Raw genomic sequence first — 26,837 nt, 5'->3', positions numbered from 1 at the left:
ATATATATATATATATATATATATATGTACATGCAATAATAGACATACGGTATGCCATCGTATGGGAGATAGCTTCGCTAAGATATAGATGATATCAGGAGTAAGATAATATAGAATAGATTCTATATTATCTTACTCCTGATGATATGAACATGAAATGAATTGCGTATTTAAAGCATTTTCAAGGTGTTCTGAGTGCGTCGAGTACGTGAGTTTTGGCCCATATGTGTACCTATACCGTCTCTGTATATATGCGATCCGCTGATAGAAATAATATCCTATAGGTACGTGTCTATATATATACATTTCTATGGCTGCGCATGTTACCAAACATTGATATATGTTTCATCATATATTGACAAAAACGTGTTAGTATATATCTACGGTTTCATGCATGCGCGAACGCACGTGTATATGCATGTGTTTGCGCGCGTGTGCGCGCGTGCGTGCGTGCGTGCGTGCATGTGGACGTGCCTGTGTATAACGTGTGTACGTGCCTAAATAAATAGTATGAGTATACATAGAGTAAGATAGATGGATAGATAGATAGATACTGCGTAGTCAGCTTGAAATATTTACTGTGGAGATGCGTCAGAAGCAGATAATATAACTTTCATATAAAACGTCCAGTAATTTGAGTAAATAGTGTCTATGGGGTCGTGGTACTACAGGAATCCAGACCCTCATGTGACTGTAAAGGGGGTGTTGGAAAGTTAGCTCTCGTATTGGTTTGTTTGCTCATCCGGGTACTCGTTGTCGGAAACCACGTGGTAAACCTCCCGCCCTGAAGACCGCCATTTCTGTGGGGAGTTGGAGGGTCTGTAGCGTGGCTGTGATTAAAAAGATATCACGTATTTATCTTTGTAAATAACTGGATAAGGTTGTTTCTATTCAGGAATATTCTTCACAGGTCGGGGAAAGGAAGCGAGAATAGCAGGTAGCAGGATGGCCACACCAGGCCAGGTAAATATGGTTTTATTTTGGAGAAATAACAAAGACTTCTCCGTAGTACAAAATTCGTGCAAGCGTTGCCTGTTGATGGGAGCGTACCGGGATGTTGGGGGTGGTGCACAAAATGTGACCCTCAGGGAAAAGTTGGAAGACGCATATCGTTTGTAGTGCCTAGTGTTTAAAGAAACTCGCGGAGCGCGTTTAGAAAGTTACGGAGAGCGACGGAGATGTTTGGGATTTTGAGGTTAACAAATATTTTTGGCCAGATTCCATCGCATCACTCCATCAGATTCAGTGGTTACTGCTATTGTCACTGTCAGTGTCAGTCACTATTAATATTATCATCGTATTGGCTGGTGCTGACAGTGACACTATCAACCGAGTCTCCTCATAGATTAGCTCCAAGAAACGGTATTGCTAGGGTTACAATACCGTATAGACAATCCTATTGGCAGTATTGCATATACTACGTACTATACCGTATAGACAATACTGTATAGACAATCCGTCGCACAGCCTGGTCGGGCTACTCATAGATCTCCACCATGTCAACTTCTCGACAATCCAGACACTATAAACTCTTAAACACTTCGTCCGTTTCCAATGACATAAGTCATAACACTGTTGTTGACAGCAATGACATTGATATTGACAACAACATTGTCAACAATTTTTTTAAGGATGAAAAATTCAAACAGCATGTAGTATAAGTAAATAACATGCAAAAGCTTCTATTTGAATTTATTTATTTCTAAAGTAATTTTTCATTTTGAACAACAATGTCAATGACAATGTGCACATAAAGTGATAAACGAAACAATATGCTGCTGGTTTCTAGCAAGGTAGAGGTTCAATAGCTGAACCAGAAGAGCATTTACTTTGAATTTATTGATGCATTCATTGCTGTACTTATCTGTGCCTTCCTCCACAATTAATATCTATGTGAATCAAGCTCAGGGCCATAGGCTGAGCAAATTTCTAGGGGGCAAAATTTGATGACTCGACTGTGTAATGATGAGCGACGGGCGCAGCTCTTGATCGACGTCCATAGTGTGGTAGGGGTGGGTCTGAGACAAGGCTTTCACAGATAAGTGACCAAAAAAATCACGTTATGGTTATTTACGATTATTAGCTAAGCTTATTTTTTAATTTTGCTCCATGATCTAGGGGGGCAGCTGCCCCCTTGTCCCCCACCCCCACCCCCACAGGCTATGGCCCTGAAGCTTTTATGTGATAGTAGGGTTCTCGTGCTGCAGGCATTTGAGCCTTTTCAATAATAAAATGACAATAATTAAACACTAATTAGTAATTATATTCGTTACTCAAATGTTCAAATGTTATTTCAATGTTAAAATGTACTATGTATTGCTAAATAATTCAATACAAATGCCGTTCAATTACTGCTGGAACACACAATACCACAGCATGCATTCCACTTGCTCAACATCATGAAAGATATATACTGTATGTATATATTTTTATAACTGTACAAAGTTTTTGGCACGTTTCACTTTTTAGGAGCACCTGGCGGCCGAAGTCGGACTGGAGCCTCTGCAGTTGAGACAGCCATTCGACCCGGCGGCCCATGATCTTGATCCATCCTTCCGGCTCACTAAGTTTGCCGACCTGAAAGGATGAGGGTGTAAGGTCCCCCAAGAAGTTCTGCTCAAACTCTTGGAGGGACTCGATCAGAATGGTGGCAACGGGCCGGAAGGTGACCAGTATCTGGGCATGCCGGCACCGATGTCTAGCGTCATCGGTGAGCATGCAGCGTGTTTGTGCAGAAAGCCACACAGCTTCGTTGTGATTGCTGCAAGACTTTTGTCATTCTGTGTTGGATATATGACACATAATAGATGTTATCAGGAGTAAATATATTGGGTGTATGATCAATGTGACAAAATAAGGAGAATTCCACAATTTAATGCTTGCCTTATTTTGCATTATATATCTATATAGATCTACCCCTATTTATGTAGAGCTAGTATATCACTAGTGAGCCTGGGTAGTGAGGAGTGTCTATAGCACTTGCTAATAGAACTTTCTGTGTGTTGGTCTGTTGTGTGAACCAGAGCCTATCATGTGTGCTTGTGTGGATGTGTGTAGGGTGAGCTAGAGAATCTATAGCAATAGCTGGTGCGAGTGTGACGTACACAAAAGCTTCTATTGCACACTCTGTGCCGTTACTTTTAGTAACCGTGAGAACTTACACATGTATGTAGTGCTGGCTAGCCGTGAGCGTGAGTGTGCGTGTGGTTAGTGGGAACGGGTACACAGCTCGCTGTTGCAGGGATCGGTATGGACTCCTCGGTGGTGCCGTTAAGACATGGAGGATTGTTCCTAGTGCAAACAACAGATTTCTTCTACCCACTGGTGGAGGATCCATACATGATGGTAGGTAGTGCATCTCACAGGTGTGCGTACATGTCTATACAGTGTTTCCCTTGCATTGACACGAGTGAGGCAGGCCGCCTCGCTCAAATTCTCAGCCAGCACACAGAAATTTCTCCAAAACACCGCCTCGCTGACGGAAATCACTGTTCTTTCATCAATATACTAGACTTTATTGAACTAAAATCGAAATATAGCTTAGAATGCACCAAATTGCACCATGTTTTCAAAAAAAATTCTTGCGGTTCTTGCTTTGCTAGGACCTCTAAACGTGCAAACACACCAAAGTAGACGGCACAGTAGGTTTGTGACTGATTGATGATTTCTGTTGCTGGCAGGGGCGCATCACGTGCGCGAACGTACTTAGCGATATGTATGCGATGGGAGTGACAGAGTGTGACAACATGCTCATGCTACTAGGAGTGAGTCAGAAGATGTCCGAAAAGGAACGTGACATCATCATTCCCCTCATTATTCGCGGCTTCAAGGTACTTCAAAGGGGGCAAGAGTGAACTGTCTCGAGTTGCTGTAGGTGGTGTTAATGATTCATGTAGCGATAGTTGCTACATTCATGGTTCTTGTCATACGTACACACATCAGAGGTTAGTGTGCAATTATTCATGGTATTGCAGGGTACGAAATTAAGATTTTTTTGCACTGGCCGAGAGGGTTTGTAACAGCAGTTTGTTACCAGCCCTCACCATAATTTACCAGCCCTCACAAATTTCGTTTGTAAAATCAATGGTATGTTTCACGCTTGCATTCTCGATTTTAATTGTGTAAAATGTTGATAAATTATGGCGTGATATCCTTCAGGTAAAACTGTAATGTAGGCTATTTGCTCATTAAAATGCTATAAATAAATATGTAGGTATTCGCTAACACGTCTGAAACCTCCGGCTCGGAGGGCCGGTGTTTTGCCAATGTTACCGGCCCTCAATAATTTGCCAGCATATGTCGGTGGGCCGGTGATAATTTTGCGTCCTGTATTGTCTCAGTGGGTGCTATTTCAGCAGTTATCGCAGATAATGCCATTTTAGGGGCTACCTACAACAAACAACCTATTTTGTTTAACTATTTGCTAAATCATTTATATATTCTAACTGCCTCAATATCAATATCATCATTAAAACCCACTACAAATACTTATAGTGTAGGTTTGGCTTATTTTGAAAAAAAAAGAGTTGTGAGTTAATGTGTTTTGACTGTGTCAGGACTGTGCTGAGGAGAATGGTTCACGGGTGACTGGCGGTCAGACAGTAGTAAATCCATGGCTGACCATTGGAGGTGTGGCCACCAGTGTGTGTCAGCAGTATGAGATGATTATGTAAGTCACAGTTAGCAGCTATGCTAAGAAGTCGTTCTCAACGACATGGAAAAAAGGAGAAATATATGGAAAATGATACATTCCGTAATCGCTTCGTAGTGGAAGCAATACACATTTGCACTAGTCATGCAGTAACTAGTAGAATTAAGTAAAACCACTATGGTTTTCTAATATTTTCTATGCGAATCCTGCTGTCATCAGCCTTGTCTAAATGGAGTCACCTTAACCCGAGTTAAGCTAACCCGAGTTAAGAAACATGCATCGTCTAATCGGAGTTTGTCTTAACCCGAGTTAAGGTAACGGCAGCTAGCGGGAGGCGGGGTTGACTGCGGTATGCGAGTACTGATAACTGCCGCTTAACTCGAGTTAACAATTTTGCGCGCGTCTACACGAGTCTTAACTCAGGTTAAGCTTGACCCCCTCATTGCGCGGGGTTAAGCTAACCCGGGTTAAGGCTTAACCCGAGTTTAGACCTTGTATAGATGCTTAACCCGAGACGAATTTCCTCGTGTAGACGATGCTATCGTGTATTGCAGGCCGGACAATGCTGTCGTGGGAGACGTGCTTGTGCTGACGAAGCCCCTGGGCACCCAGGTGGCTGTCAACGCACATCACTGGCTGGAGCAGCCGGAGCGGTGGAATCGCATCAAGCTTGTCGTATCCGAGGATGACGTCAACAAGGCCTATCACCGGGCAATGGACAGCATGGCTCGCAGCAACCGCAACTGTACGTACTGTCACTTCAATCCTAGATGACATTTGTGTTTGCGATCTAATGGGATTATGGGACGATATATTATATATATATAGTTAATGCAAACGAGCAATGTTTTTGGTACATTGATAGCTGTATTTACACTGTTTCAGAATTGGATTGTTGCTCGCGCCCTTTTAAATTCATTTCCGTGTGTGAATATATAGTTCTGTGATTGCCGTCGTGGTTTGCTAAAGGTATATTACACTTTGTGTGTTAGTTTCAGTTTCAGTTAGTTGTAATAGTAGTGTGTGTGTGCGTGCATGTTTGTGCACGTGTACCTGTGTTATATTCACACCGTCCGGTCTGTTTTCTGATTTAGCTGCGAGACTCATGCACAAGTACAATGCACATGGTTCCACCGACATCACAGGCTTTGGCATACTGGGTCATGCCAAGAACCTTGCCCGTCATCAGAAGAATGAGATCTCCTTCGTTATCCATAATCTGCCCTGCATTGCTAAGATGTCAGCTGTTGCAAAGGCATGTGGCAACCTGTTCGGTCTGCTGCAGGGTATCTCCGCGGAAACATCAGGTGATTGATAGCCCCTTTTACACCTTACTCAAACTTGCACATGATGTACGTTTCTACATTTCTACATTTCGCAATCATGAATATCCAGAAATCTTTCTGTTTCTCTATATAGAACAATATTGTTCTAATATTTCAGTTCACTAAAATGTGATGTTCATAAATTGTCTCTACCTACAGGAATACTTCAGTAAGTGTTGTCTAATCTCACAATGCAAATCTAAAAAAGACATTTGTCCTTAATAGGCAGTCTGCAAATTTAATAAAGATCTAACCATCTGATTCTTTTTCTTTTGATTTATTAGGTGGATTGTTAATTGCATTGCCACGTGAACAGGCAGCGGCCTACTGCAAAGAGATCGAGAAGTTGGAAGGTCGTCAGGCTTGGATTATAGGCATAGTGGAAAAGGGCAGTCGGACAGCACGCATAATCGACAAGCCACGTATCATCGAGGTTCCCGCAAAGGACAAAGAGGGAGAGCTGTGGTAAATGATGTTACCGGGGCTGGGTGCAGTCGAAATCGTCGACTAATAACAGGGAAATCTGCCCTGGCTGACATTCCCTCCATTTGGAGAGAAGTGTAATTTGCATCTCTCCACTTGTTCTAGTGTATCGCCTGTGTAGCACCGCATCTCATTTTATTTGTTCATGGTTTGTGTTCTGATACAAAATCACGGCTGGTGAACGTTTTGTTATTTCAGTCTGTAGCAGAGCAGTGGAATGCAATAATGTTATACACTCCTAATTTAGCTTGATGGGACGGCTGCATGACGGTAGCTTTGATTATGCAGAATAAACGTGTGCGTGTGTCAGTATATTCGTGCACAAATTTTAGCGTTGAAAGCTATCAATGTTAGTGGCAAAATTGAATGCAAGGTAGATAGGTGTTACGTTGTAAGCACAGTTCTAACTGTCGGTGGAACTGTCGGACTGTCATACCATGGTGTCAGTTCCATCGGTCAGAGAATAGGCCATCCTTGTTATTAAGAATAGTCTCTACGTTTGTATCACGTACCTCGGCACTTGCTGATTGTGGGATTTTGAGTGCCACTACGTCAGTGAAGTGATTCTCTCTGCAGTCACTTGACCTTGTCCTCATTTCCTTACTACCATATTTTCGTCGCATATTGTATCAATATGATCATCGTTGGCACAGGCGATGTATTAGACATTCGGCTGTATAATACAGTCTTTACTTACACTATTATAGTCTTTACAATAGTAAGTAAAGATTGAGTGACACTGCAGTGATTTTGACAAATTATAATCTTGCAGCAATTGCTGTGAAACAATTTGAGGATGACATTATTCGGCAAAAAATGCAAAAAAAAGGAGACAGCGTAGAGGTTTTCTGATATCCCAGTGTCTCACGCAGCGTGTGGGAAATGGGGCGGGAGCAGACGCCCTTAGACCCTTCCATGCGTGGCTCACTTGGGATTGGACAACGTCGACTATGCCTCTTGTGCCTGCGTGTGACGTCCCTCTGCCAAATTGGATTGTTCCTCTGTGGGGGGACAGAGAAACTAGGCAAGGGGGCAAGGCGGCCATGCCCAAGGATCACTATTCCAAGTTACTCTGTGTTATGTATGGATATTACATCTTGTACGTCCACTGTCAAAACATATTCACCGGTGCAGTAGGGCCCTGATGCTAATCATTATGTAAGTGTATAAAGTGTCTAGTGTTGACACGCAATTGCACAAAAATTTTTGATCAATAAATATGTTTTCCATACATAAATATGCCAAACATGTATGTCTTACTTATTACGGAAGTGAGTGAGTTGGTGTGTACAGGTTCAGTGGAATCGTGGGGAGCGGGGTCTTGTGCCTCCCTCCCGTAAGTGTTTCGTCTTTCTAGGGGTAACATTTTTTCTATTGAACACCTACATTTATTTATTAACGATGGTGTATTGCTAAAGTATATATGAGCTTGCAATCTTCCGTCAGTGCGATAATAAGGAATATAAAAATATTCTTTATTATAACAGAAAAAATATGTTTATAATTAAAAAGTACTACTAATAGTACTATGACGTATAAGCAGTTTCAGCTAGGTGTCCCAAATGCATGTGCGTTTACTGAAACTAAAGCACTAGCTGTATTTTAGGACTGCAATGTGACAGTAAACATGAACACCATAGCACCTTCATGGGTGTTGAATGTCCGACTGTAGATGGATTTCCGTCTTGAGAAACTGTCTGAAAATATATTTAAATTAATTTTGTTTATAACTTACAAAGTAGGGACTGAAAAAAAATTGGGTCTGGTGGGGATATTCTGTGAAGAATTTCTGAACAATATAAAACATTTGGTGACATTTCCTGATAAGATAAAAATTTAGAAAATACTACAATCTATTTAATTTGTAACATAAAAACTTGGATAAAACACCATTATACACGAATATATAACAAGCGTACTTCTTGAGGCATTCATGATAGTTACTCACAGCAGAGGGCTCTGCTATGTAACGCTTACCGTAGCTGCTTCAAAGATTCAAAGTAACCGCTCAGTGACGTCACCAGAATTTTCCATATACGGAAGGCGCGGCGTGGGTTCGGGTCGTGCGCAAAACCCACGTGTTCTGTTCTATGTTCGGCCATTTCCATCGTGGTTCCCTTGTGTGCTGGATAAGTTGAGGAGAGGTCTGTCAAATACCTCGTTGTCGTCTACGGAAGGTATAGTTATGATAATTAATTATTGTTTTGTTACTTTACGAGTGGCATAGCACATAGCAGTCGGGTTTATTTTGGATAAACTACGATGTAGTAAGTATAATACCAGGTAGTTGAATTTCGAATCTCCAGCAGGGAATTTCAGGATGGAGTCGCCATGGCGGGCATTTCCCTTTTTACTAAAATTCATTTTTGCACCAGTCTAGACGTTTATGTAGTTAACCTAGTGGTTGTGGCAACACGTAGTGGCGAAGTAAACCTTTCATAGTTTATAAATAGAGTGGTCTACAGTAAGTTTTTACTATACTTTATGTATTTCAAGTAGAATAAACTTTTGCCGCCATATTGGTTTATTGTGTCCAAGGAAGGAACAGTCACGCGTTCAATCGAGCTATTGTCGTTATCTCCATGTTTTTGGGGGAGAAATCGTATCGTATCGTATCGTGCACAGTTGGGCAGTTTTGTAGTGTGTGACACCATGCACACATTCTAGTAGTAATACTAATAGTAATAAACTATGGCATTATCACACGCCACCTGCGTTGCATGTAGGTCTATACTATAGTCTATAGACGTATAGTATAGGGTTCAAGGATAGATCATAGAGATGATGTCCAGGACGGCGCGCAGGGGTAGAAATAAGGAGAAAAAAAGAGATAGTCCACAGGCACAGGACCATATAGTTTGAAATTTAGATTTCCTCCTAAATTTGAAATTGTTCTCTAAAAGTAATGTGGCGTGCAAGCGTACCGGTACCCTAAGAAAGAGATTTTACATGGTGATAAAATTGTTTAATTATTCACCTACATTACAATGAATGTATCAAACGATACAGTAATTGTTTATTCACGTATATTGGGACGTGGAAACATCCAAGAAAATTACCATAAAATGGGACCAAAATATTCAATGGTCTGTCAGACCATTGACTTTGAAAATCTGATGGTCCTCCAGATTATTTGATGGCCCCGGACCTAACCTCTGACTATCGTTGAAATGGTCTGCTTGCGGTATTTCTTGTAAACGAACTTTCCCAAACGGCCATTTTTGGTGCGCGCCAGTCTGCAGGAACTATGTATTTCCGCACGTGGAGGGGGTGGCGGGTTGTGTTGGCTATGGGAAAAAACGTTAAAAGGAAAAATGTCAAGTAATAAATTAAGCGATCAAAAAAGATGGTACATAATATTTGTTTTGTAATGAAAGATGAACAAATTACTATTATTAATTTGTTACTTGACAACAATGTTTTTGTCCACAACCTGCCCACCCCTCCGCGTGCGGAAATACATAGTCCCCGCTGACTGGCTGGAGTAAGTTGGTCCGGAGCATTCATAATAAAATGTATACACCAGAAAATTCGTGATCTAAGTCAATTATAATGCAAAATTGTGAAATTTGTTTTAAAGGGATATTAGACTAGGATTTTACTGCACCAGGGCGCGGCAAACCCGCTTGCAACCAAAATTCGCCCCCGGGCAAGTAGCTTGAAATTGCACTTGCCCGTTCTGGCAAGCAAGTTTTTTTTTATTGAATGTCTAGACAAGACATTTTTCTGTTTCCATCTGTCCCTTGCATTTTTTGCACAGACATAACATCGCGCTGCCTTGCTGCAACAAGATTTGAATGAAAAAAACAATTCAAATGAAACGATCGTGCATACAGTGATGTACGCAACATGCACACGTGCATGGTTCGCACAGTCCTTGAAAAGCCTTTGAATTTGAGGGGAGTACTTGAATTTAGCAAATGTTGATTTTATGCTTGAAAATGTCCTTGAATTTTTAGAAAGAATCCTTGCCTGTAATAAAAAGAAATTTTGTACCATCAATAATGTGCAAACCTCAATAAAAATTGCGTTAAAGCCGCACTATGCGCATCCAAACGCTAATTTCTCCAGTACTAGACTAGCAAATACTTCGTGTCATGCATAATCACACTACCTTATGACAAAATAAACTCTAGTTGCTCCCATTTCACTGCGCGTTTGCTTAAAACCCACAAGAAAGAGGTGAGAAAACGCCGACTTGCGGCGAACGCCTCGAAGCAGTTAGGTGGCGTCACATGTTTTTATCTTTGCTACACCCGTACCGCTGTACCGCAGCACCGCTGTACCGCAGCACCGCTGTGCGGTTGCTTGGCAGGGCAACGCGTAAGTGTCAACAACATCGGAGAATTTGAACAACATTGGAGGTATTTTCAAATGCCTTTTATAAGGCAACGCGCAGTGAAATGGGAGGAACTAGAGGTTATTTTGTCATAAGGTAGTGTGATTATGCATGACACAAAGTATTCGCTAGTCTAGTACTGGAGAAATTAGCGTTTGGCTGCGCATAGTGCGGCTTTAAATGAGCTTAAAAAGCTATAGACAGTTGAATGATGATCACAAATTATAGTAAGGCACTAAAATCAGTCAGTAAATCGAGGTATGTTGTAGAAATGACAGTGTTTAGAATGGTTTATTAATCTGATCCAGGTAAGTTTTAGAGGTGACAGTGATTAAGAATGGGGTTATTAAATTAATCCAGGTATGTTTTGTTCTGTGTATGAATTCCGATAAAATGTCCTTGAATTTCTGATAAAATGTACTTGAAAAGTCCTTGGAAAAATGTTCAGTCCTGTATGAACCATGACACAGCAACATGTAAACCCGGCCCCCAGGCCAGGCATGGTCGTTACGTGATCAGCTACCTCAAATGTTTGCCCCTCGATCCACCGTGAAACGAGGATTTTTCTTTGCTGAAGTACACAAAAAACCGATACACGGTATATACTGCGCGGCTGTCAGTCTATTATACTGCATCAATGCACCGCTATTATTTCTGCGATCAAACCCAATACTAAAGTAACATTCCAGTGTATTTTATGTGAGTTGGCTTGGGTTTTAGCTCATCCTGACCATAGTCGGGATGCAGCTTGTAGAATCGCATGGAGCGTGGCGTGCGTCCGCTACAGTTGGGCACAAATCTAAACGCCGACGTAAACGATTCGAAAGTCGCGACGTGGTGGGGTAATCGTCCGAATAAGCGAGTTGGATGGTGCGAAAGCGGGGGTCAAAGTGAATAAGATGTAAAAGTCAAGGGAACATTCCATCCTTAACTTAAGGTAATACGGGAGGAAATGCCAGAATTGGCGCACAAATCTAAACGGCTTCGACTAGGCTCGTGATTAGTCGTGTAGTAGATCGATGGTTAGGTAAAAACCATCACTGTGTCTGAAGACTGGAGTCACAGTCAAAGGTGCAATGGGCACAGGGCAAGATTTAAGACATTTTCTGGAGGACATGGCTGACGGAGCGATTGAAAACTTTTTTGTTTTCAGCGGGACCTTCCATTTGTTATGGCTTTATTGAAAGGACCATGAAATTACATTTCCGCTACAATGCGTGCGAAGATAAGTGTCTGAAACCTTTGACGCCTCAAGAGAGAGGGTTAAACATTGATTTGTTTCTCAACTGCGTTGGCGAGTACCTGTGGTTGTGGAAAGCTCCCATTTTACAGTGAAATTCCACACATAACTCTTACTTGAACAACTCTTACTTAGGAGATAATGAGATGACTTATATATGAGATTCTGTAGTGTACATTATGAATAGTTGGAATACAGTCACTAGCACTCAAATAATTACCCAGGAGTGAGGCTGCGGATTTCCCAGACTTAATTTTCTCATCAAATTTTGGCACCAATATAGACGCAAGTGTGTACGTTCTTGAGCTTATTCGGTCCACTAATCACTGGCCTACCTTGTACTGAAATTAGTTTTCAGATATTTGCTATCGTATTGCTGTAAATTGTAATCTTGCACGAGCTGCTCTGGTTGTATCAACCATTGAGCTATTTTGTAACGAGCCAGATGTGCCTCGCAAGGGGTTTAATGTACCTTATTACCTGACACCATAGAATGCACGTTATCTATAGTAATAATATGGTAATTATTTGCTCCTGCTTTTTGCAATCTGTCGTCACACTGACAGCTGCCATGCTTTGGCTGACCGATGCAACGATGCCTTTGATAGCGGCCCGCCATCTATCGGAATTTTATCACACTAGTTTGAAGTGTTGTTTTTTGGGGTTAGAAATGAACGTATGTATAGGACGTCTTGCTATGCACAAATGAATTTATCAGCAGAACACCAACTTGTTGATAATAAACTGACACTTAAAACATTTAAAAATTAAGTAGGTATGCTCACAGTAGGTGTATGTAGGCTTTTTGTTGCCAGGTTTATCAATTTTAAAGTTTATTACATTAATGAGCCAGTACCTAAATTTTAAGTAACAGTTACTGCTGTAATGGTTAGCTCTAATTGTAACTTGTACCATTGCTAGAAAAGGTAGTTCATCAAATAATTAATGGTGTGTACCAATATCAGTTTCAGAATCAGTTTTGAGTAAGAGTCTACGTGAGACATGAACGATAGCACCTGCTACAAGTGTGGAAAGCCGGGCCATTTTGCACGCGAGTGCAGAGAAGGCGGTGGTGCAGGCGGTGGTGCAGGCGGTGGTAGAGATGGTGGAAGAGATGGCGCAAGACCATTCGGAGGCGGCCGTGGACGAGGACGGGGCACCACCACCTACAGTCGTGGTGGAGGAGGAGGAGGAGGCGGAGGTGGGGCTGGTCGCGGTCGGGGCGGTAATTAGTATTAAGTTCTAAGCATGCAGGATGCTACCTTGTGTAAGTTTTAGATCTGTCTATGGCAACTGCAGTTCCTAGCACAGGTGCAAGCATTGTACCTAACCAGTGGCACGATAATGGTTGTGAAAAGTTGCAGTGTGCAAGTGTAACATAAGGCAACCTTGTCACCATTTTCCAGATAAATATTTTACGTGAGTTTTCATTCAGACTGTGGTTTGAACTAGCTAGTATCGTGGGTGATCCTGGAAACAGAATGTTGATCTGTCGAGTCATTTAATTTTGTTTTGTGTGGTGCTGTTTAATCACTAGCATGGCAATCTTAGTGTTTGCAATTTGTTGTGTGGAGTAACACTTACCTTGTCTATGAGCTGACCACTTGTTAGGTAGGGTAAGTTTTGGGCCGCTCTGCAGATCGTGCGAAACACCAGAAACCATACTAGCATTTGAACATGGCTGAAGTTTTTTATAAAAGTTCCCCACTTCCCCGAATTTTCCAAAACACCCTTGAAAAGAGAAGTCTAGAATCTGCTGGTAGAGTTAACCTTGGCTTGCATGTACACTGGACCTATGGTTTTCAGAATGCGTGTAACACCTGCATCTGTGCTTGGTTAAGAAATTTCTCAAATATGTTCATAAATTATGAAGTGAACGTGCATGCAGGGTACCGATGAACACCGCACACTGCGAAAATATATTCTATGCCATGGTAGCTTTATCCTGCATGTATTAATACAATGAGGGAACATGAGGGGAGATGTTTAGGAATGGAGTTTTATTTCTTACCAGTTTTGTAGGTAACTAACTGCATGGTTTACACAAGTTTAATGCGATTCACATGCCATTACTATGATGCTATACACCTGATTATGTTATTAAATTAGTTTGTAATAATCACCACCCACATTGATTGAAAGTTGCTGCCAAGTGTTAGCAATTTAGCATTCATTAGATTTGTAGCTAGACCAGTAAGAAAGTCCATAATTTCATCAGCCGATACCCTTTTTGTTATGTTTTAGTTGCTCGACTAGTAGGAGGATGCGTGCAAACCTCTGTGGAAAATCCTTTTTAGTACATAAATTGTGTGGTCAGACTGTAACGTAGTATGTGTTATCTTGGTGCGAGTGCATCGGTAGTCCAAAAAAACATTTGGGTTTTTCTAAACGATCAATATTGTTCAGGTGTTGTAGTGTTGATTAAGTACATGCAGAAGTTCTAGTATGTGGAAACCAGGTAGCCAATAATCAAGGCGTATAAATTGCATTTCAACTGTACGTATGCATTTTTCCTGCTTAGGTGGCAGCTGCTACAACTGCGGTGAGATTGGCCACATCTCCCGCGACTGCCCGAAGGGAGGTGGAGGTAGCAAGACGTGCTATAACTGCGGCGAGTCCGGCCACATCTCGCGTGAATGTCCTGAGGAGAGGCAGGAGAGAGGAGGAGGAGGAGGAGGAGGAGGAGGAAATGCTGGTGGAGGCCCAGAGGTGAGTTATGGTGATATTGTCTGGATCTCTTGCATTGCTTGGTAGTCGGCACTATTTAGGTTTTCTTTTATTATAATGCTAAATATGAACCTTTATTGTTGTAACTTTGCTGTATTGAACTATTATCTTGTCACGTCATTGTGCATATTTGGATTGTGTGTTAAAGACGCCACCTAACATAACATTTAAACCTTTACAGTGCTACAACTGTGGCAAGCGTGGCCACATTGCCCGTGAGTGCCCCGACAAGGAGCGTGGTGATGACCGACGCAAGTGCTACACCTGTGGCGAACCCGGCCACATCTCACGCGACTGCCCTGAACAACAACAGCAAGAGTAGGTCGCCCACCTATGATGTGTATTCAAGGGCTAGAGGCTGGCTTGTCCCTCTGCTTGCACCAGTGCGGGCGTGTTACTACTTGCTGGGTCGCCAATCTGAAGCATGGCGGTTTCTGTTTAGTTTATAGTTGGGTGTTGGTAAGTGCAGTGTGCTTGTTCACTTTGCTTCATCCTTTATCCAAATATTTCGTGCCTGCGCTAGTGCAAGAAGAGTTGCTTGCTGCCTGCCCATCCTTTAAGGGTGCCCTGTCATTGCAGATAAATTTCTCCAAGGTATGATGAGCGATGGTAAAATTAACGGTGTTACTCTAATTTGTTTGTGGAAGGGTTTTCTTATCGGTCTTGTGTGTAGTGCGAGGTAGTAAATCCATCCATCACATCCTGGAGAATAATTGCTATATATGGTAAAACCATGTGAAACCTTCGGGCATGGACCACTTTTCGAGTGTAGGGTAAGAAGGAAGGAATTTAGGGTAAACACAATGTGAAACTTGTGATGGTTCGGAAATTTTTTTTACTTTTCAAAGTGTGAAGAGGGGAGCCGCTGTCCCTTTATTGGGGCTTGGTTTTGATTAGAACTTGTTAAATTTGGTAACGCTGTGTGCGGGCATTAAGTGGAGTCACAGACGGCTGCATCTCCTTTTCCCTTCGTGATGTGGTCCCTCCCCGATGGTTCACAGTGGCACAGGGTTGACGATGTCAGTCGCCCTGTTTGATTATTGCAGTTTAATGAGACGGAAACATATTAGTGTTAACAATGTATTGAGTGTAACGAAGGAAAACGAGGAACTGACAGATGAAAACGGGAGTTGGTAGCAGATAATAAAAAAAGCAATAGCTGAAAAGTCGATGACGTTCCTGTGCGAGCAGGAGTTTGGGGTGCAGTTGTTCTGCTGGAGGCAGGTGTCCAGCAGTGGCGCACGGGCCGAGATAAACGAGCGTTTTTCTTAGCCGTGTGCAGTTGTGACCAGGCTGTGACTTATCGAGATTCTGGAAGCGTGGGGCACGAGCGTGCTGTTCAAGAACCCCCGTCCTTTGACGTCGCGTGCCGTCCGCAGCGACCCGGAGCCGACGTTGGTTCTCCGTGGGTCCATTCCCCCTGTCGCACATTCCAACGGCTTGCCGAGTGGCCCGGCGTTTAGTGCGCGAACATTCTTACGTGAAGAAATGAGTTTTGGTGTGGAGATGTGTCTGGCGGGGGAGGTGAAAACCAGAAAGTTGTGGACAAGAGACTAAATGAATTTTGGGGGGGGATGGATGCAGACATACGTCGCAGCGTTGTCTGTTCTGGTTACACCGTAGCTCTCAGCAGCTGAGAGCTGGTTACAGAAGTTTTATGTGGGAAAATACACGGAAACCTTTTAAAACTGGGTGAGTCGAGAGTAGCTTTTTGGATAGTTTGTACATACCAATGTGCTCAGAAGACGAGGAATTTTTTGGATGTTGAGACACGTGTACATAGTATAAGCTCTAAGCTCAGGTATTTGGAAAACTCTGGAGAAGTTTTAACTTCAACAGCGAAGCTGTCGATTGGATAATGGAAGGCATGTACGTCATACATGGCCGATTTGGTGGGAGTTGGCGTTACGACCCGTTAGTGCTCTCACTGCCACAGGTGGGGGAACTGTTTCCCAGCATCTGCGCAAGGCATTTTTAATGCACAATTTTTTGTATTGTGAAGAGCCAGTGATTCACCAGTTGTTGGAGATGATGATGTAGGTTGCCTAGGCAACCGGATGCTGTTCATGAACAAAGTTGTTTAGCAGCCATTATTTTGGTTTATGCGTTGATCAGACCGAGCACTACTTGCGTGCCCGGCGCGTCGTGATGTGTTCCTATCAAAGCTGTCGAATCTGCCAGTTATTGGTTAGGTCGTCGGCCGATCTGGTGCAGGGTAGGACGAGGCGAGCAGGCTAGTGCTGATCGGTAGCCTATATTTGTATCTAGAGAAACGTTTTTACTTGTCAGATAACCACGTATATTGTCACCAGACGATCGCTGAAATTTCTTGGAATAAACCGTTGTAATCAAGTTCTCTCTGAAATCACTGTTGCTGTATTATGTTACCTGCTGTGTTCTAGTGTTTAGACATTCTTCACTCACTATTTCTCAATTGCTCCTCTCTGTATATTATTTCTACAAGTTTGCCTGAAATAGCATTTGAATTGCAATTCCTAAGTAAGCTTCCATGAGTAAACACTACAATCTAGAAACAACTCTATACTTTTCAATTTAAATTTTCTAAGGCAAAAAAGCATGCATATGTTGCGTATTCCAGTGAAGTCTTTAGTACCAGATTATGTGCGAGTGAGTGAATTATACCAGCAGGGTGTTAGCCAGGGGAAAAATCGTGGAGTCTCACCTGAGTGAATCGAGGGTGCTGCAGACTGGCAGCCCCCCAAAAATGGAAAAGAAGGTAAAATTGCGCCGCCATCTATCAAATTTCATCCGTCCGTCCAAGAATAGGCCCTCCAAAAGCCTTGTAGACGGGTCTCTGGCTAACGCACTGTACCAGGGATTTGTTTGTTAGGGGTTAATGTAAATCGTTTGTTGAATGCGGTTTGTGGTTCGATCCTTCGTATAGCTGGTGTGCTTGCATGCATGGTCCTGTTCCTTCAGTTCTTTTTATCGAAACCGTTGTGCAACTGCTTATAGCGGGGCAAAGATAATTTGAGAGCACTGGCATCAGTGATGTGGGTTAATGTTTCAGGGGTTTTCAGTGGTTCAGTAGTGACATAGTTATGACGGTACACATACATCTATTAAAAACAAAATAATTTATAGCTGACAGTGTAGTTGGTTTATTATAGTCCTAAGTTTAAAACTGCAAAAGATCTAACATAGTCGAGCAAAGTAGTGGGATGTCTACATATGCCAAAAGATGACAGGACATTTTTATTATTTTTATTTGTCTCGAGCATTGTGGACCACATTTAAAATGTCTTCTGCCCTTTCTACTCAAGAGACAATACTGCATATTGGGTGAGGGTGAAATTATTTACAATTAACATTTGATCAAGTTGTGCACGGTGAGAACATTTCCAGAATGCACTATACATGGGCTGGTTCATATATCTGGTGTTAAAGGAAAATTTGCAGAGCATGGTTTTCTACAGAAATATCTAAAGTTTAGGATCTATATTACATAATGTGGAAATCCATGCATTTGCCATAATGAACTGAATGTGGAGCAACTGCAGGAAAGCATCATACAAACTACATTCATACTATAATATTGGTTACATTGTTGGAAAATCTATTAAAGTGTGATGTAACCATCTTACTGGATGGTGTGGAGAAGCTCATTGCTGTGCCGTCATAATGCGAACCATGGAAATGGATAGGGTAGATTTGCCAGACTAAAAAATTATTACAAAAACCAAGGAACCCATTCTTCCCTTTACAATTTTTGAGGCATTTGAAATCGATTCAAATATTAAATACTTCAATGGGCATTACAAGAAGGCAAAAATCACACATTTTAATCGTGATAAATAAAAGTGGCAATTCTATAAAAAGTTTCTGTGGAGTTGGCACAGCATTTTAAAACGGATAAACCTCGCAACAAAAGCCTATATAGACCTACTGTGAGCATACTTGCAGTGTGCAAACATCACGAAATGTTCTCATTGAGCCAGAGAAGTGCTACAAACATTGGGATTTTCAAAATTACGTCGATGTTGTTATGCCACACAGCTAGCAGTAGTCCTACGCTAGCGCAAATAGTTCCTGGAACGAAAACATTATATTTGTTTCCTGATTGCATAAGTAAAATAAATAACGATATGATTTAAATAAATTTCAAAATTTTGTACTGAATAAACATAATAATGAAATATTGCTTGTTTTATCATAGAAAAAAACTGTTAACGATAGCTCCGCTGTGTCCCGGCTGTGTAAACATCACTGTGGTGCTACTTTCGTAAGAGAAGAAATTTCGTTTAGATTTTGAGAAGAAATGTTACGAAAGAAGCAATACAAATGAGTTCTAGTGAATTTTTGCAACATAGACGAGCTCACACTAGGTATATATATGCATTTAGCTGCGAGGTTAAGCAACTTTAAACACTGATCTCATGCATGCAAGAGGTCCAACCAGTTTCCTCACCCTTTATAGTAGCACCGGTCTGTGAATACATGCCCGACTACGTATTACTCCCTGTGCTGGCTTAACACAAAATGCTGCCAACGCAAACCATCTTTTGTGTTTCTGCTACGAACTGAAACCTAACTATAACTGACAGTATAACCTGCTTTAAGGGTCCATACAAAGCTCCAGACACCGTCCTACACGTTTCAAAACTAATACGTATAACCTTTACTGATTAGTAATAACATTCAGAATAGAACGCAGGTCACTCTTCTGTCAGACGTGTCTATGAAAACTGCACTATGTACAGTAAGAATTGGTTGTGGAGTATCATACAGGGAACAGTTATCTTGTACTTATTTTGGGTTGGTGACAACAGCAGTTCAGAACTGCACTCCCAAACTCTGCACATAGACTGTGCTGGTGTACAGATAAACTATTACAATTCCACGTTAGATTCCTGAAATGCAATCTTTGCAGCCATCTCGACGCCGACTCTAAAACACGGAGTGGAGATTTCGGCAATGTTAAGACCATTATACGATGATGACGATCGCGCGACGCCAGCAGGAAGGCATATCACGTTATCTCCAGTGTACTCTTATAGAATGGCACAGACAGCGAGGCCCGCTTGTCGTTGGATGGCTGAAGTGGCGTGACCGCACATCTTGCATCAGGAAACCGCTCGTGGTATCGTTCCAGTCGCAAGTACTTCACGGTGACTAGCTTTCCTAGTGAGAGAAAAACCGGAAGGTCATCAGTGACAGTGTACACGTAAGGTGGAGGTAGTCAGTCACTTTGTGAATGGCTGAGTTGGCAGTCATCCTCTGCTGAGCGTTTTCCCATGGGCATAGCTTTGCCACCACAGTAATCCGAACCATACAGAGTACAATGCAGATGCAGCTTTGCAATACTGTATATGCTGTATATTTCGCAGCGGTTCAACTTTCGCAAATTTCGCGAACGCGTCACCGACCGCGAAAATAGCAACACGCGAATAATCCGTAATTCATCGACCGCGAAATTAACTAGTCGCGAAATTGTCCATCAAGTCTGAATTTGCGAAAATATCTGTACATGAAACATATGGCGTATACATTAAGTAACGTTACTACGACTTGCTTACCGTCAAACCACCAGCCGTGAAGTGCATGGTAGGCCTTTCCCGCTGCAGCATGGCTGCTGCATTTCATGTACACACAACCCTAGTGAGAAACAAAATACCATTCACTCTTACCTCCTGAACAAGAGCAACATCACGCGAAAAAAGAAATGGCAACAGTCTCATCTGAGCTTGCACAAATAAATCTTGACTGGCAAGGGCGGCAGCTAAAAATGCATTAAGTTGGAATATCATTGCAGGAGGACTAAGGAGGATGCGGGATGTGGAGTATCGATAATATTAAGCATAGGCGATGTTTTAAACAAAACCACCATTTTTAAAGAACAACTGTCACAGCATCACAGTACTCACCCAACAGGTGGCTACTGCTCTGCTCTGTGCTACTGCTATAACTTCTACTTGGAAAGCTAAAAATGCACGTGCTTGATCACAGAAGTAGATGTGTGGATGGCGACCATTAATTACTCGATTTGTACCTCTACAGAGGATGTATCGACAGCGATATGGACAATGTCGTGGTTATCCGCACACTTCTCCAAGATGGCATCCTGCACGGTGACACGCCAGTCACTCCCGTGCTCACTGTAGAGTAAGACAGAGGCGAGTTAGCAGGGGCGTGTACAGGATTTGTACCAGGGGGGGGTCTAACCAAAACCCAACCTTGCGAGCACGCGAAAGGGGGGTCTGGGGGGCTCTCGCCCAGAAAATTTTTGAAATTAGACCCCTTTAGATGCGTTTTTTGCGTGAGCAGGGGGGGGTCCGGACCCCCTGGACCCCCCCCTGGTTAGATAAGACTCTATAACAGAATGCAGGTGGTTTTGTAAGCATGGCACAGTACACAAACAAACGCGAGCTGTGAATGAGGTGTGGAGACACGGGTAGGAGGTGCCAGTCTAGGACACACACGGAACGAGAAGAGGGGCACGCCAGTTTCCACAGACTAGCTACGACCTCATCTACACGGAGTCACCTTAACCTGAGTTAACACTTAACACGAGTTAAGAAACACGTGTCGTCTACACGGAGTTCATATGTCGCCGCCTACGCAGTCTACTGATAACTACCGCTTAACTCGAGTTGATGGTTTTGCGCGCGCGTCTACACGAGTCTTACCTCGGGTTAAGGTTAACCCGGATTAGCTTAACCCCCCTCATCGCGTGGGGTTAAGCTAACCCACGTTAAGGCTTAACCCGAGTTAATACCTCGTATAGGCGCTTAACCCGAGACATATTTCCTCGTGTAGACAATCCTTACATTTCTCAGATACACACAGCGAAGCTCTGACAGGCTGACTACATTTCTTCACCTACACAAACGTTTAATCTTATGGCCTTCCCTGGTACGACCTTGATTTCCATCAGGCTGCACTTACATGTCCTTGTCAAACATATTGCGTATCTTCAAGCAGGGCGTCGGGCAGTAATTCACCATCTTTTGCTGGTTTTCAAAGGCCGACCCCTGCCACACCTTACTGTTTGACGAGCCCTGTCACAAACAACGTTTTTAATAAATAACGCAGATAACTTTAAGGTAGGCGGCTACTGGTGCATGACGTACTACACAGTTAGACAAAGGAACATAATGTAAAGCTTCTGAACGTATACCATTTCGTAAAACTTAAACGTTTACAACCGTTCGGGGTTACGGATGCATCAAATGCTAAATACTGAGCTTTTTTAATGAAGAACATATGCGAAAACTAGACTGCATCCCCACGGAGGGAATCTGCCACATACCACACTGTTTCCGCAGGCAGGCAGCCAACGCCACACGGTGAAGTCTTCTCCGGCGATCGGTTGGACCTCGACGCGAACACGAGACTCGTTCTCTGACAGGAAGGAGACTGCTTTCAGCCACACTCTGTTTGCTGCTTGTCTGCAATGCGCAAGAAGCCCTCTTCGATGAAGGAACGGTAACCGACAACGTCGCTCGTCCAATACGAAACCAATTTATAGTGCTTGCATGTGCCAACACAGCATGAGTACTAATAAAAAACAATCTAAATTATCACAAACATTTTGTGCAATGATATAACATGACAGAAAGTTGCTGTTTCGAGGAAGATCCCAATTGTGACACAGTATTTGCTATCAAGTGAACACAATCCATATCTGAATATATTACCTGTTACATAATTCTTTGAACGTTTTAAGTAAAATGAAGAGTTTAAGGAAGACAATTGCTACAGTTTGAAATATGTGCAAAACATCAATGGGTCTATTAGTGACTTTCCTATACAACCTGGTTGCTTTGCCAAGCCATAAGGACTGTGTAACGATGCAAAATGACGCGAGCGAAAGTTAATGGAGCGGTAGAGCGATGTGGGGAGCATAAGATCGTCCTAATGCACTAAGAATAATTGATATTAAAAACCAACTGGTATTGTTAACCTTTGAGAAGACATATGGTGTTATTAGCTTTACAGGGCCAGTGGAGTCATTAGTTCTAGAGAGAATTCATAAGAGACGTGGCCAACGTAATTGGCCAGTGGCAACTCCAAGAGATAGTGAAACGCATGCATGGATGATGCAACTAGGAGTATAGCCAGTGGCGAGGAGGATGAGTTTAGAAACGTTCCATAATGACGCAAGAGTGACCATGATCACTTGACCGATCAATGTCCGAAACCAACCAATAGGACAGATAGGCGAGTGGGCCGGCATGCGAGGGAGAACATGTGTCCACCGAAAAGCCACGCCCGAGATAGATATAAGGTAGAGGCCGGGAGAGGCAAACGGGAGAGAGATGTAGGAGACGGGGGGAGAAATGTAGGATATGGGAGGAAAGAAATAGAGACGGGGAGAGATGTAGGATATGGGAGCGAGTAGAGAATACGACTGACAGATTGTAACTGTGCGGTGCATCAAATAATGAACATTCCCATGTGCCTGCTTCTCAGCTTCACACTATAGACGTGTAGTTTCCCCTCGTTACGCCAGCATCGTGACAAGTAATATAGACAAACAACTTACCTCTGGTTATGTGGGATCAACATGTCCCGTACATGAGGTATAGCTAGGTATGGTTTCAAATCTTTGTTTGTTTGGCAATTGTCATAATGTGTTTTTAATATATCTGTAAAAAATAAATGTTAATGCCAATGATGATGATGATGATGACACATTCATAATAAGCATAAAGTGTGTAGCCATATCTACAGTTACAGTATGAATACTTTGTTGTATTTTAATTTGACCTCACTGCTAACCTTTGCAATATTTCTTACCAATAATTTTCTCAACCATTTGATACATCTCTTGCTGCACTCTGGAATTCTGTTGCAATCGGTCACGCACTATCTTTGTTGATATGGCGACAGTCAACAACACTGAGAAAATCCCAATACAAATTAATAAAAAGGGGAAATGTTAAATAACGTTTATTATTGTTAATTATCATAATGAACATGTCTATATAATTAACGTATTGGTATGTTCATGTTATCATTAACATTTAAAAAGCAACATCGGCCTAGAGTTTCAAAGCATATTATGACTTATTGCATAAAAATAGTACACATCTACATAGGGCTATTATCAGATATTCACTTTTATTATTAGACATCAAAGATCAACAAATTAGGTTCTCCTATGAGACTGTGTGACTTGTGGTGACCTCTGTTGAATTTGTAAAACTTACATAACATAAGTAAATCCCAACTTAAATGAAATCAATGCAAAAATATTAATATATTAACATTTCATTCATTATTTTGGCACAGCTAACAAAACTTATTTAGGCAAAAGGTGCAATCTAACAGCAAGTTGAGGGGCGCAGCACGGTGGTGGGTGCAGGACGGTGGGGGGCGCAGCACGTGGGGGGGGAGCACGGTGGGGGGTGCAGGACTCTACTCACCCAGAAGCAGGAGAAAGACTCTGTTGAGGATCAGCTGTATTGAGCGCCAAATACGACACAGCAGGGGCATTGTGGGATATACCGACTCCAGCCACGTAACGCTGGACATAGAGTCGGTAGGCGCGCCACGTCTGTTCTTCAGGCGAATGCCCCAGTGCTGGTTAACGGCTGCCAGGTGCATCGCAATGTCGAGTGTATCTGATGTCTCAAGGAAGGACTTCTGCGACAGAAATAGGAAGAGAATTAGGCGAGGTATTAAAATTTTACAATATGCCTAGTAACAGTATTGGGACATGTGCAAGTAAAGGCAAGCAATTGTAAGCATGCAATTAGAATCATTTAGGTTTCACCAAGCCAGTCAAGTAACGGAGCACTTAACACTTCTAGTGACACACTGTTCAATGTAAGTGGGTAATAATAGATAGGTGGCCGTGTACCACTACCAGACTATCACGAGAAATATTTGACAATGGTTTTTGAAGCAAAGCAACCGTGCATGAATAAACTTCAGGATATCTGTACAGCATAAATTGTTGCTAATCACAGAGATGGCTGCAATGCATTAACAAATACCTACCTCTCCTAACGCATCTTGCAAATAGTCCAACGCCGTCTCCTTTGTAAGACTACCAGTACCGGTGTAGTCACCTTTACATCTGTAATCGCCTGAAAGTAGATATTGTATTAAATTTTACCCTATCGGTACTAAAAATGATCAAGAATGGATTGATTATTCTAAAAAATACACAATAAATTGCTAATAAAACTTTGAACTCCCTAACCTTGATATAAATACAATTTCTTGTATCCGGCTGCAGTTACACAGGTCAACTATGATAGAATTACTCACCTGCTTCTTGTGAGAGCTTTTTTGACAGTACATCAACATATTTCAGTGCTTTCTGTGCTTCTGCTTCTGTGTAGCAGTTCTGTGAGTGAAACTCATATAAATGTTATGTACATACCATAATGAATAACAGATGTGCGCTTACAGGTATCAGGTGTGTTTTACTGCATTTTGCTGGATTTCTTATTAAATTTTCTCATCCATAAAAGAGCAAATTTATACCTCCATGAGCATAGTCTATGAATTAGCCATTTGGCTGGCTTGTACTGTAATAGAATTACATCTATCTGCTGTATCAACAGCTACAGTTGTGTGTGTCACAATCACATTGAAAAATAATTGAATGTTTACACACACACATATATAATATATATACAGTAAAACCCCAATTTTACGCGCTCTGATTTAACGCGATGAGCCATTGGACCTTTTTTTTGTTCTTTCTGGAACTGAAAAATTTTGGGTGAGTTAAGCCGGCCTTAGGTCGGATTGCGATTGAATCTGATGTGACGAGACGCATTGCAACTTACTGCGACCGAGTGCTTAGGTGGACAGCGACGCGACTGACAGTGACGAGCAGTGACTGACACTGGCAGTCGCAGGAGCTTAGGTCGAATCGCCGATCGCCTATAGATCGCGCAACTAAATGAGTTTACATGACTTGTTGCTGTGTGCATTGTTTCTTTCGCATTGTTCGCTTAGGTCAACCTTTTTTAACCCCAATTTTGCGCGACCCTGCTTTTTTCACGATGACATTTTATGTACCTCAACGATCGCGTTATAACGGGCAGGGAAAAAAATTTAATTTATTTTTCTGGGGCTACTTTTCAAGCTCGCGTGGATGAAAATAGCATTCTAAAATTTGGTTTGCATTGAACTCTATGCAAATTTCCGGGGGCTCTTTTTGGCATTTCCGGGGCTCTTTTTGGCATTTCGGGGGCTAAATCGCCCCGAGCCCCCGTGTATTTTTTTCACTGATAACGGGGCCACACTGTATATATATATATATATATGTCATCAGTTTGTTTACCTCGTAGGCAATCCCCTCAAGAGTTGAGAGTTTCCCACACAACAGCAGATTGTCGGCTGTAAAGAAATGTGAATTTGTAAAGCCATACGCATTTTCTATGACCCTGTGACCCTCTGGGTACTGGGCCCTCAAACATATAATAAAATCATTGTGTTAAGACATGTATAGGCACAAGTCAGATACATTTGACTACATATTTTCGTTTTTAAAAGAAAATTAATGTTTAAACTTTTTTATTTTGTATAGTGAAAACTGCAAATGTATGTTTAAACCAGTAATAATTCCCACATAACCATAAAAAGATACTTAATGTCACTAACTCACTAATTCTAAGTAAACACACTATTAACTATATAGTGTTGTGACATTTCACAGACAGGCCACACCAGAAAGTCACAGATTAAATAGGCATAGATTTATGCACGAATACTCCTACTCAGAGCCCCAGGATCTATTAAGGTTATATGGGAACCACTGCCTTAGAGAAAACCCATAGGGTGCTAGCTAAACTCTATAGGCTATGCTACCAACTAGCCCTTACTCTGTATACAGTGGTGGATCAAAGATGTCACAAAGCTGTGCATGAGATTGTAGACTGAGACTTATTAAAACGTGACAGTGTTGTGCATTTTTATGCTATTTAAGCTCAAAATAAATGCTAAACCACTGATTTGAGAGGACTGCTATTTATATCGTCATGTAATTTCTGCAATGTGGGGGATTAAACCCCTTCAGGCCCCCTGGATCCACCACTGACCATGTATAGCCTGATTAGGCAGGGAGACTAGATATATGTTATACCTTGG

General features: G+C 42.1%; 3 protein-coding genes across 4 annotated transcripts in view; 2 read left to right on the top strand and 1 right to left on the bottom strand.

Annotated features, from left to right (window-relative positions):
- The first annotated feature begins 791 nt into the window (after positions 1-791).
- LOC106810639 (selenide, water dikinase-like) lies at positions 792-7,698 on the top strand. The gene is made up of 8 exons (XM_014814063.1): positions 792-963; positions 2,470-2,710; positions 3,242-3,345; positions 3,681-3,830; positions 4,557-4,669; positions 5,206-5,396; positions 5,746-5,958; positions 6,261-7,698. Exons 2-8 carry the CDS (start codon positions 2,683-2,685, stop codon positions 6,443-6,445), a joined length of 984 nt encoding a protein of 327 aa, XP_014669549.1. The 5' UTR covers positions 792-963; positions 2,470-2,682; the 3' UTR covers positions 6,446-7,698.
- An 830-nt stretch (positions 7,699-8,528) lies between these two features.
- LOC106810638 (DNA-binding protein HEXBP-like) lies at positions 8,529-16,000 on the top strand. The gene is made up of 4 exons (XM_014814062.1): positions 8,529-8,636; positions 13,004-13,239; positions 14,560-14,747; positions 14,947-16,000. The coding sequence occupies exons 2-4, from the start codon at positions 13,041-13,043 to the stop codon at positions 15,085-15,087; spliced, it is 528 nt and encodes a 175-aa protein (XP_014669548.1). The 5' UTR covers positions 8,529-8,636; positions 13,004-13,040; the 3' UTR covers positions 15,088-16,000.
- Positions 16,001-19,044: 3,044 nt separating this feature from the next.
- Positions 19,045-26,837, bottom strand: part of LOC106810637 (inner nuclear membrane protein Man1-like) — an 8,766-nt gene continuing 973 nt past the window's right edge. Inside the window, exons 1-12 of one of the 2 annotated variants that reach the window (XM_014814060.1) lie at positions 26,833-26,837; positions 26,032-26,087; positions 25,005-25,083; positions 24,732-24,820; positions 24,155-24,374; positions 23,526-23,627; positions 23,272-23,374; positions 22,036-22,174; positions 21,672-21,784; positions 20,776-20,881; positions 20,303-20,381; positions 19,045-19,907 (exon numbers count right to left, since the gene is read on the bottom strand). The exon at positions 26,833-26,837 is cut by the window's right edge and continues 973 nt beyond it. In XM_014814060.1, coding sequence (XP_014669546.1) covers positions 19,756-19,907; positions 20,303-20,381; positions 20,776-20,881; positions 21,672-21,784; positions 22,036-22,174; positions 23,272-23,374; positions 23,526-23,627; positions 24,155-24,374; positions 24,732-24,820; positions 25,005-25,083; positions 26,032-26,087; positions 26,833-26,837 — 1,243 coding nt within the window. In that variant the 3' untranslated portion in view covers positions 19,045-19,755. The remainder of the gene's footprint in view (positions 19,908-20,302; positions 20,382-20,775; positions 20,882-21,671; positions 21,785-22,035; positions 22,175-23,271; positions 23,375-23,525; positions 23,628-24,154; positions 24,375-24,731; positions 24,821-25,004; positions 25,084-26,031; positions 26,088-26,832) is intronic. The other variant, XM_014814061.1, reaches the window with a different exon arrangement.

The sequence above is a fragment of the Priapulus caudatus genome, unplaced genomic scaffold, assembly GCF_000485595.1.
Source record: "Priapulus caudatus unplaced genomic scaffold, Priapulus_caudatus-5.0.1 Scaffold459, whole genome shotgun sequence".
NCBI lineage: Eukaryota > Metazoa > Priapulida > Priapulimorpha > Priapulimorphida > Priapulidae > Priapulus > Priapulus caudatus.
Note: the sequence above shows the minus strand (reverse complement) of the source record. Positions and strands in the feature narration are given on the sequence as shown.

Coding starts and splice junctions, on each gene's coding strand:
- LOC106810639 (XM_014814063.1), top strand. CDS start 2,683: ATGCCGGCACCGATGTCTAGCGTCATCG. Junction 3,831..4,556: donor TCATTATTCGCGGCTTCAAG/GTACTTCAAAGG, acceptor TGACTGTGTCAG/GACTGTGCTGAGGAGAATGG. Junction 5,397..5,745: donor GGCTCGCAGCAACCGCAACT/GTACGTACTGTC, acceptor TTTCTGATTTAG/CTGCGAGACTCATGCACAAG.
- LOC106810638 (XM_014814062.1), top strand. CDS start 13,041: ATGAACGATAGCACCTGCTACAAGTGTGGAAAGCCGGGCCATTTTGCA. Junction 13,240..14,559: donor AGGAGGAGGAGGAGGCGGAG/GTGGGGCTGGTC, acceptor TTTCCTGCTTAG/GTGGCAGCTGCTACAACTGC. Junction 14,748..14,946: donor ATGCTGGTGGAGGCCCAGAG/GTGAGTTATGGT, acceptor AAACCTTTACAG/TGCTACAACTGTGGCAAGCG.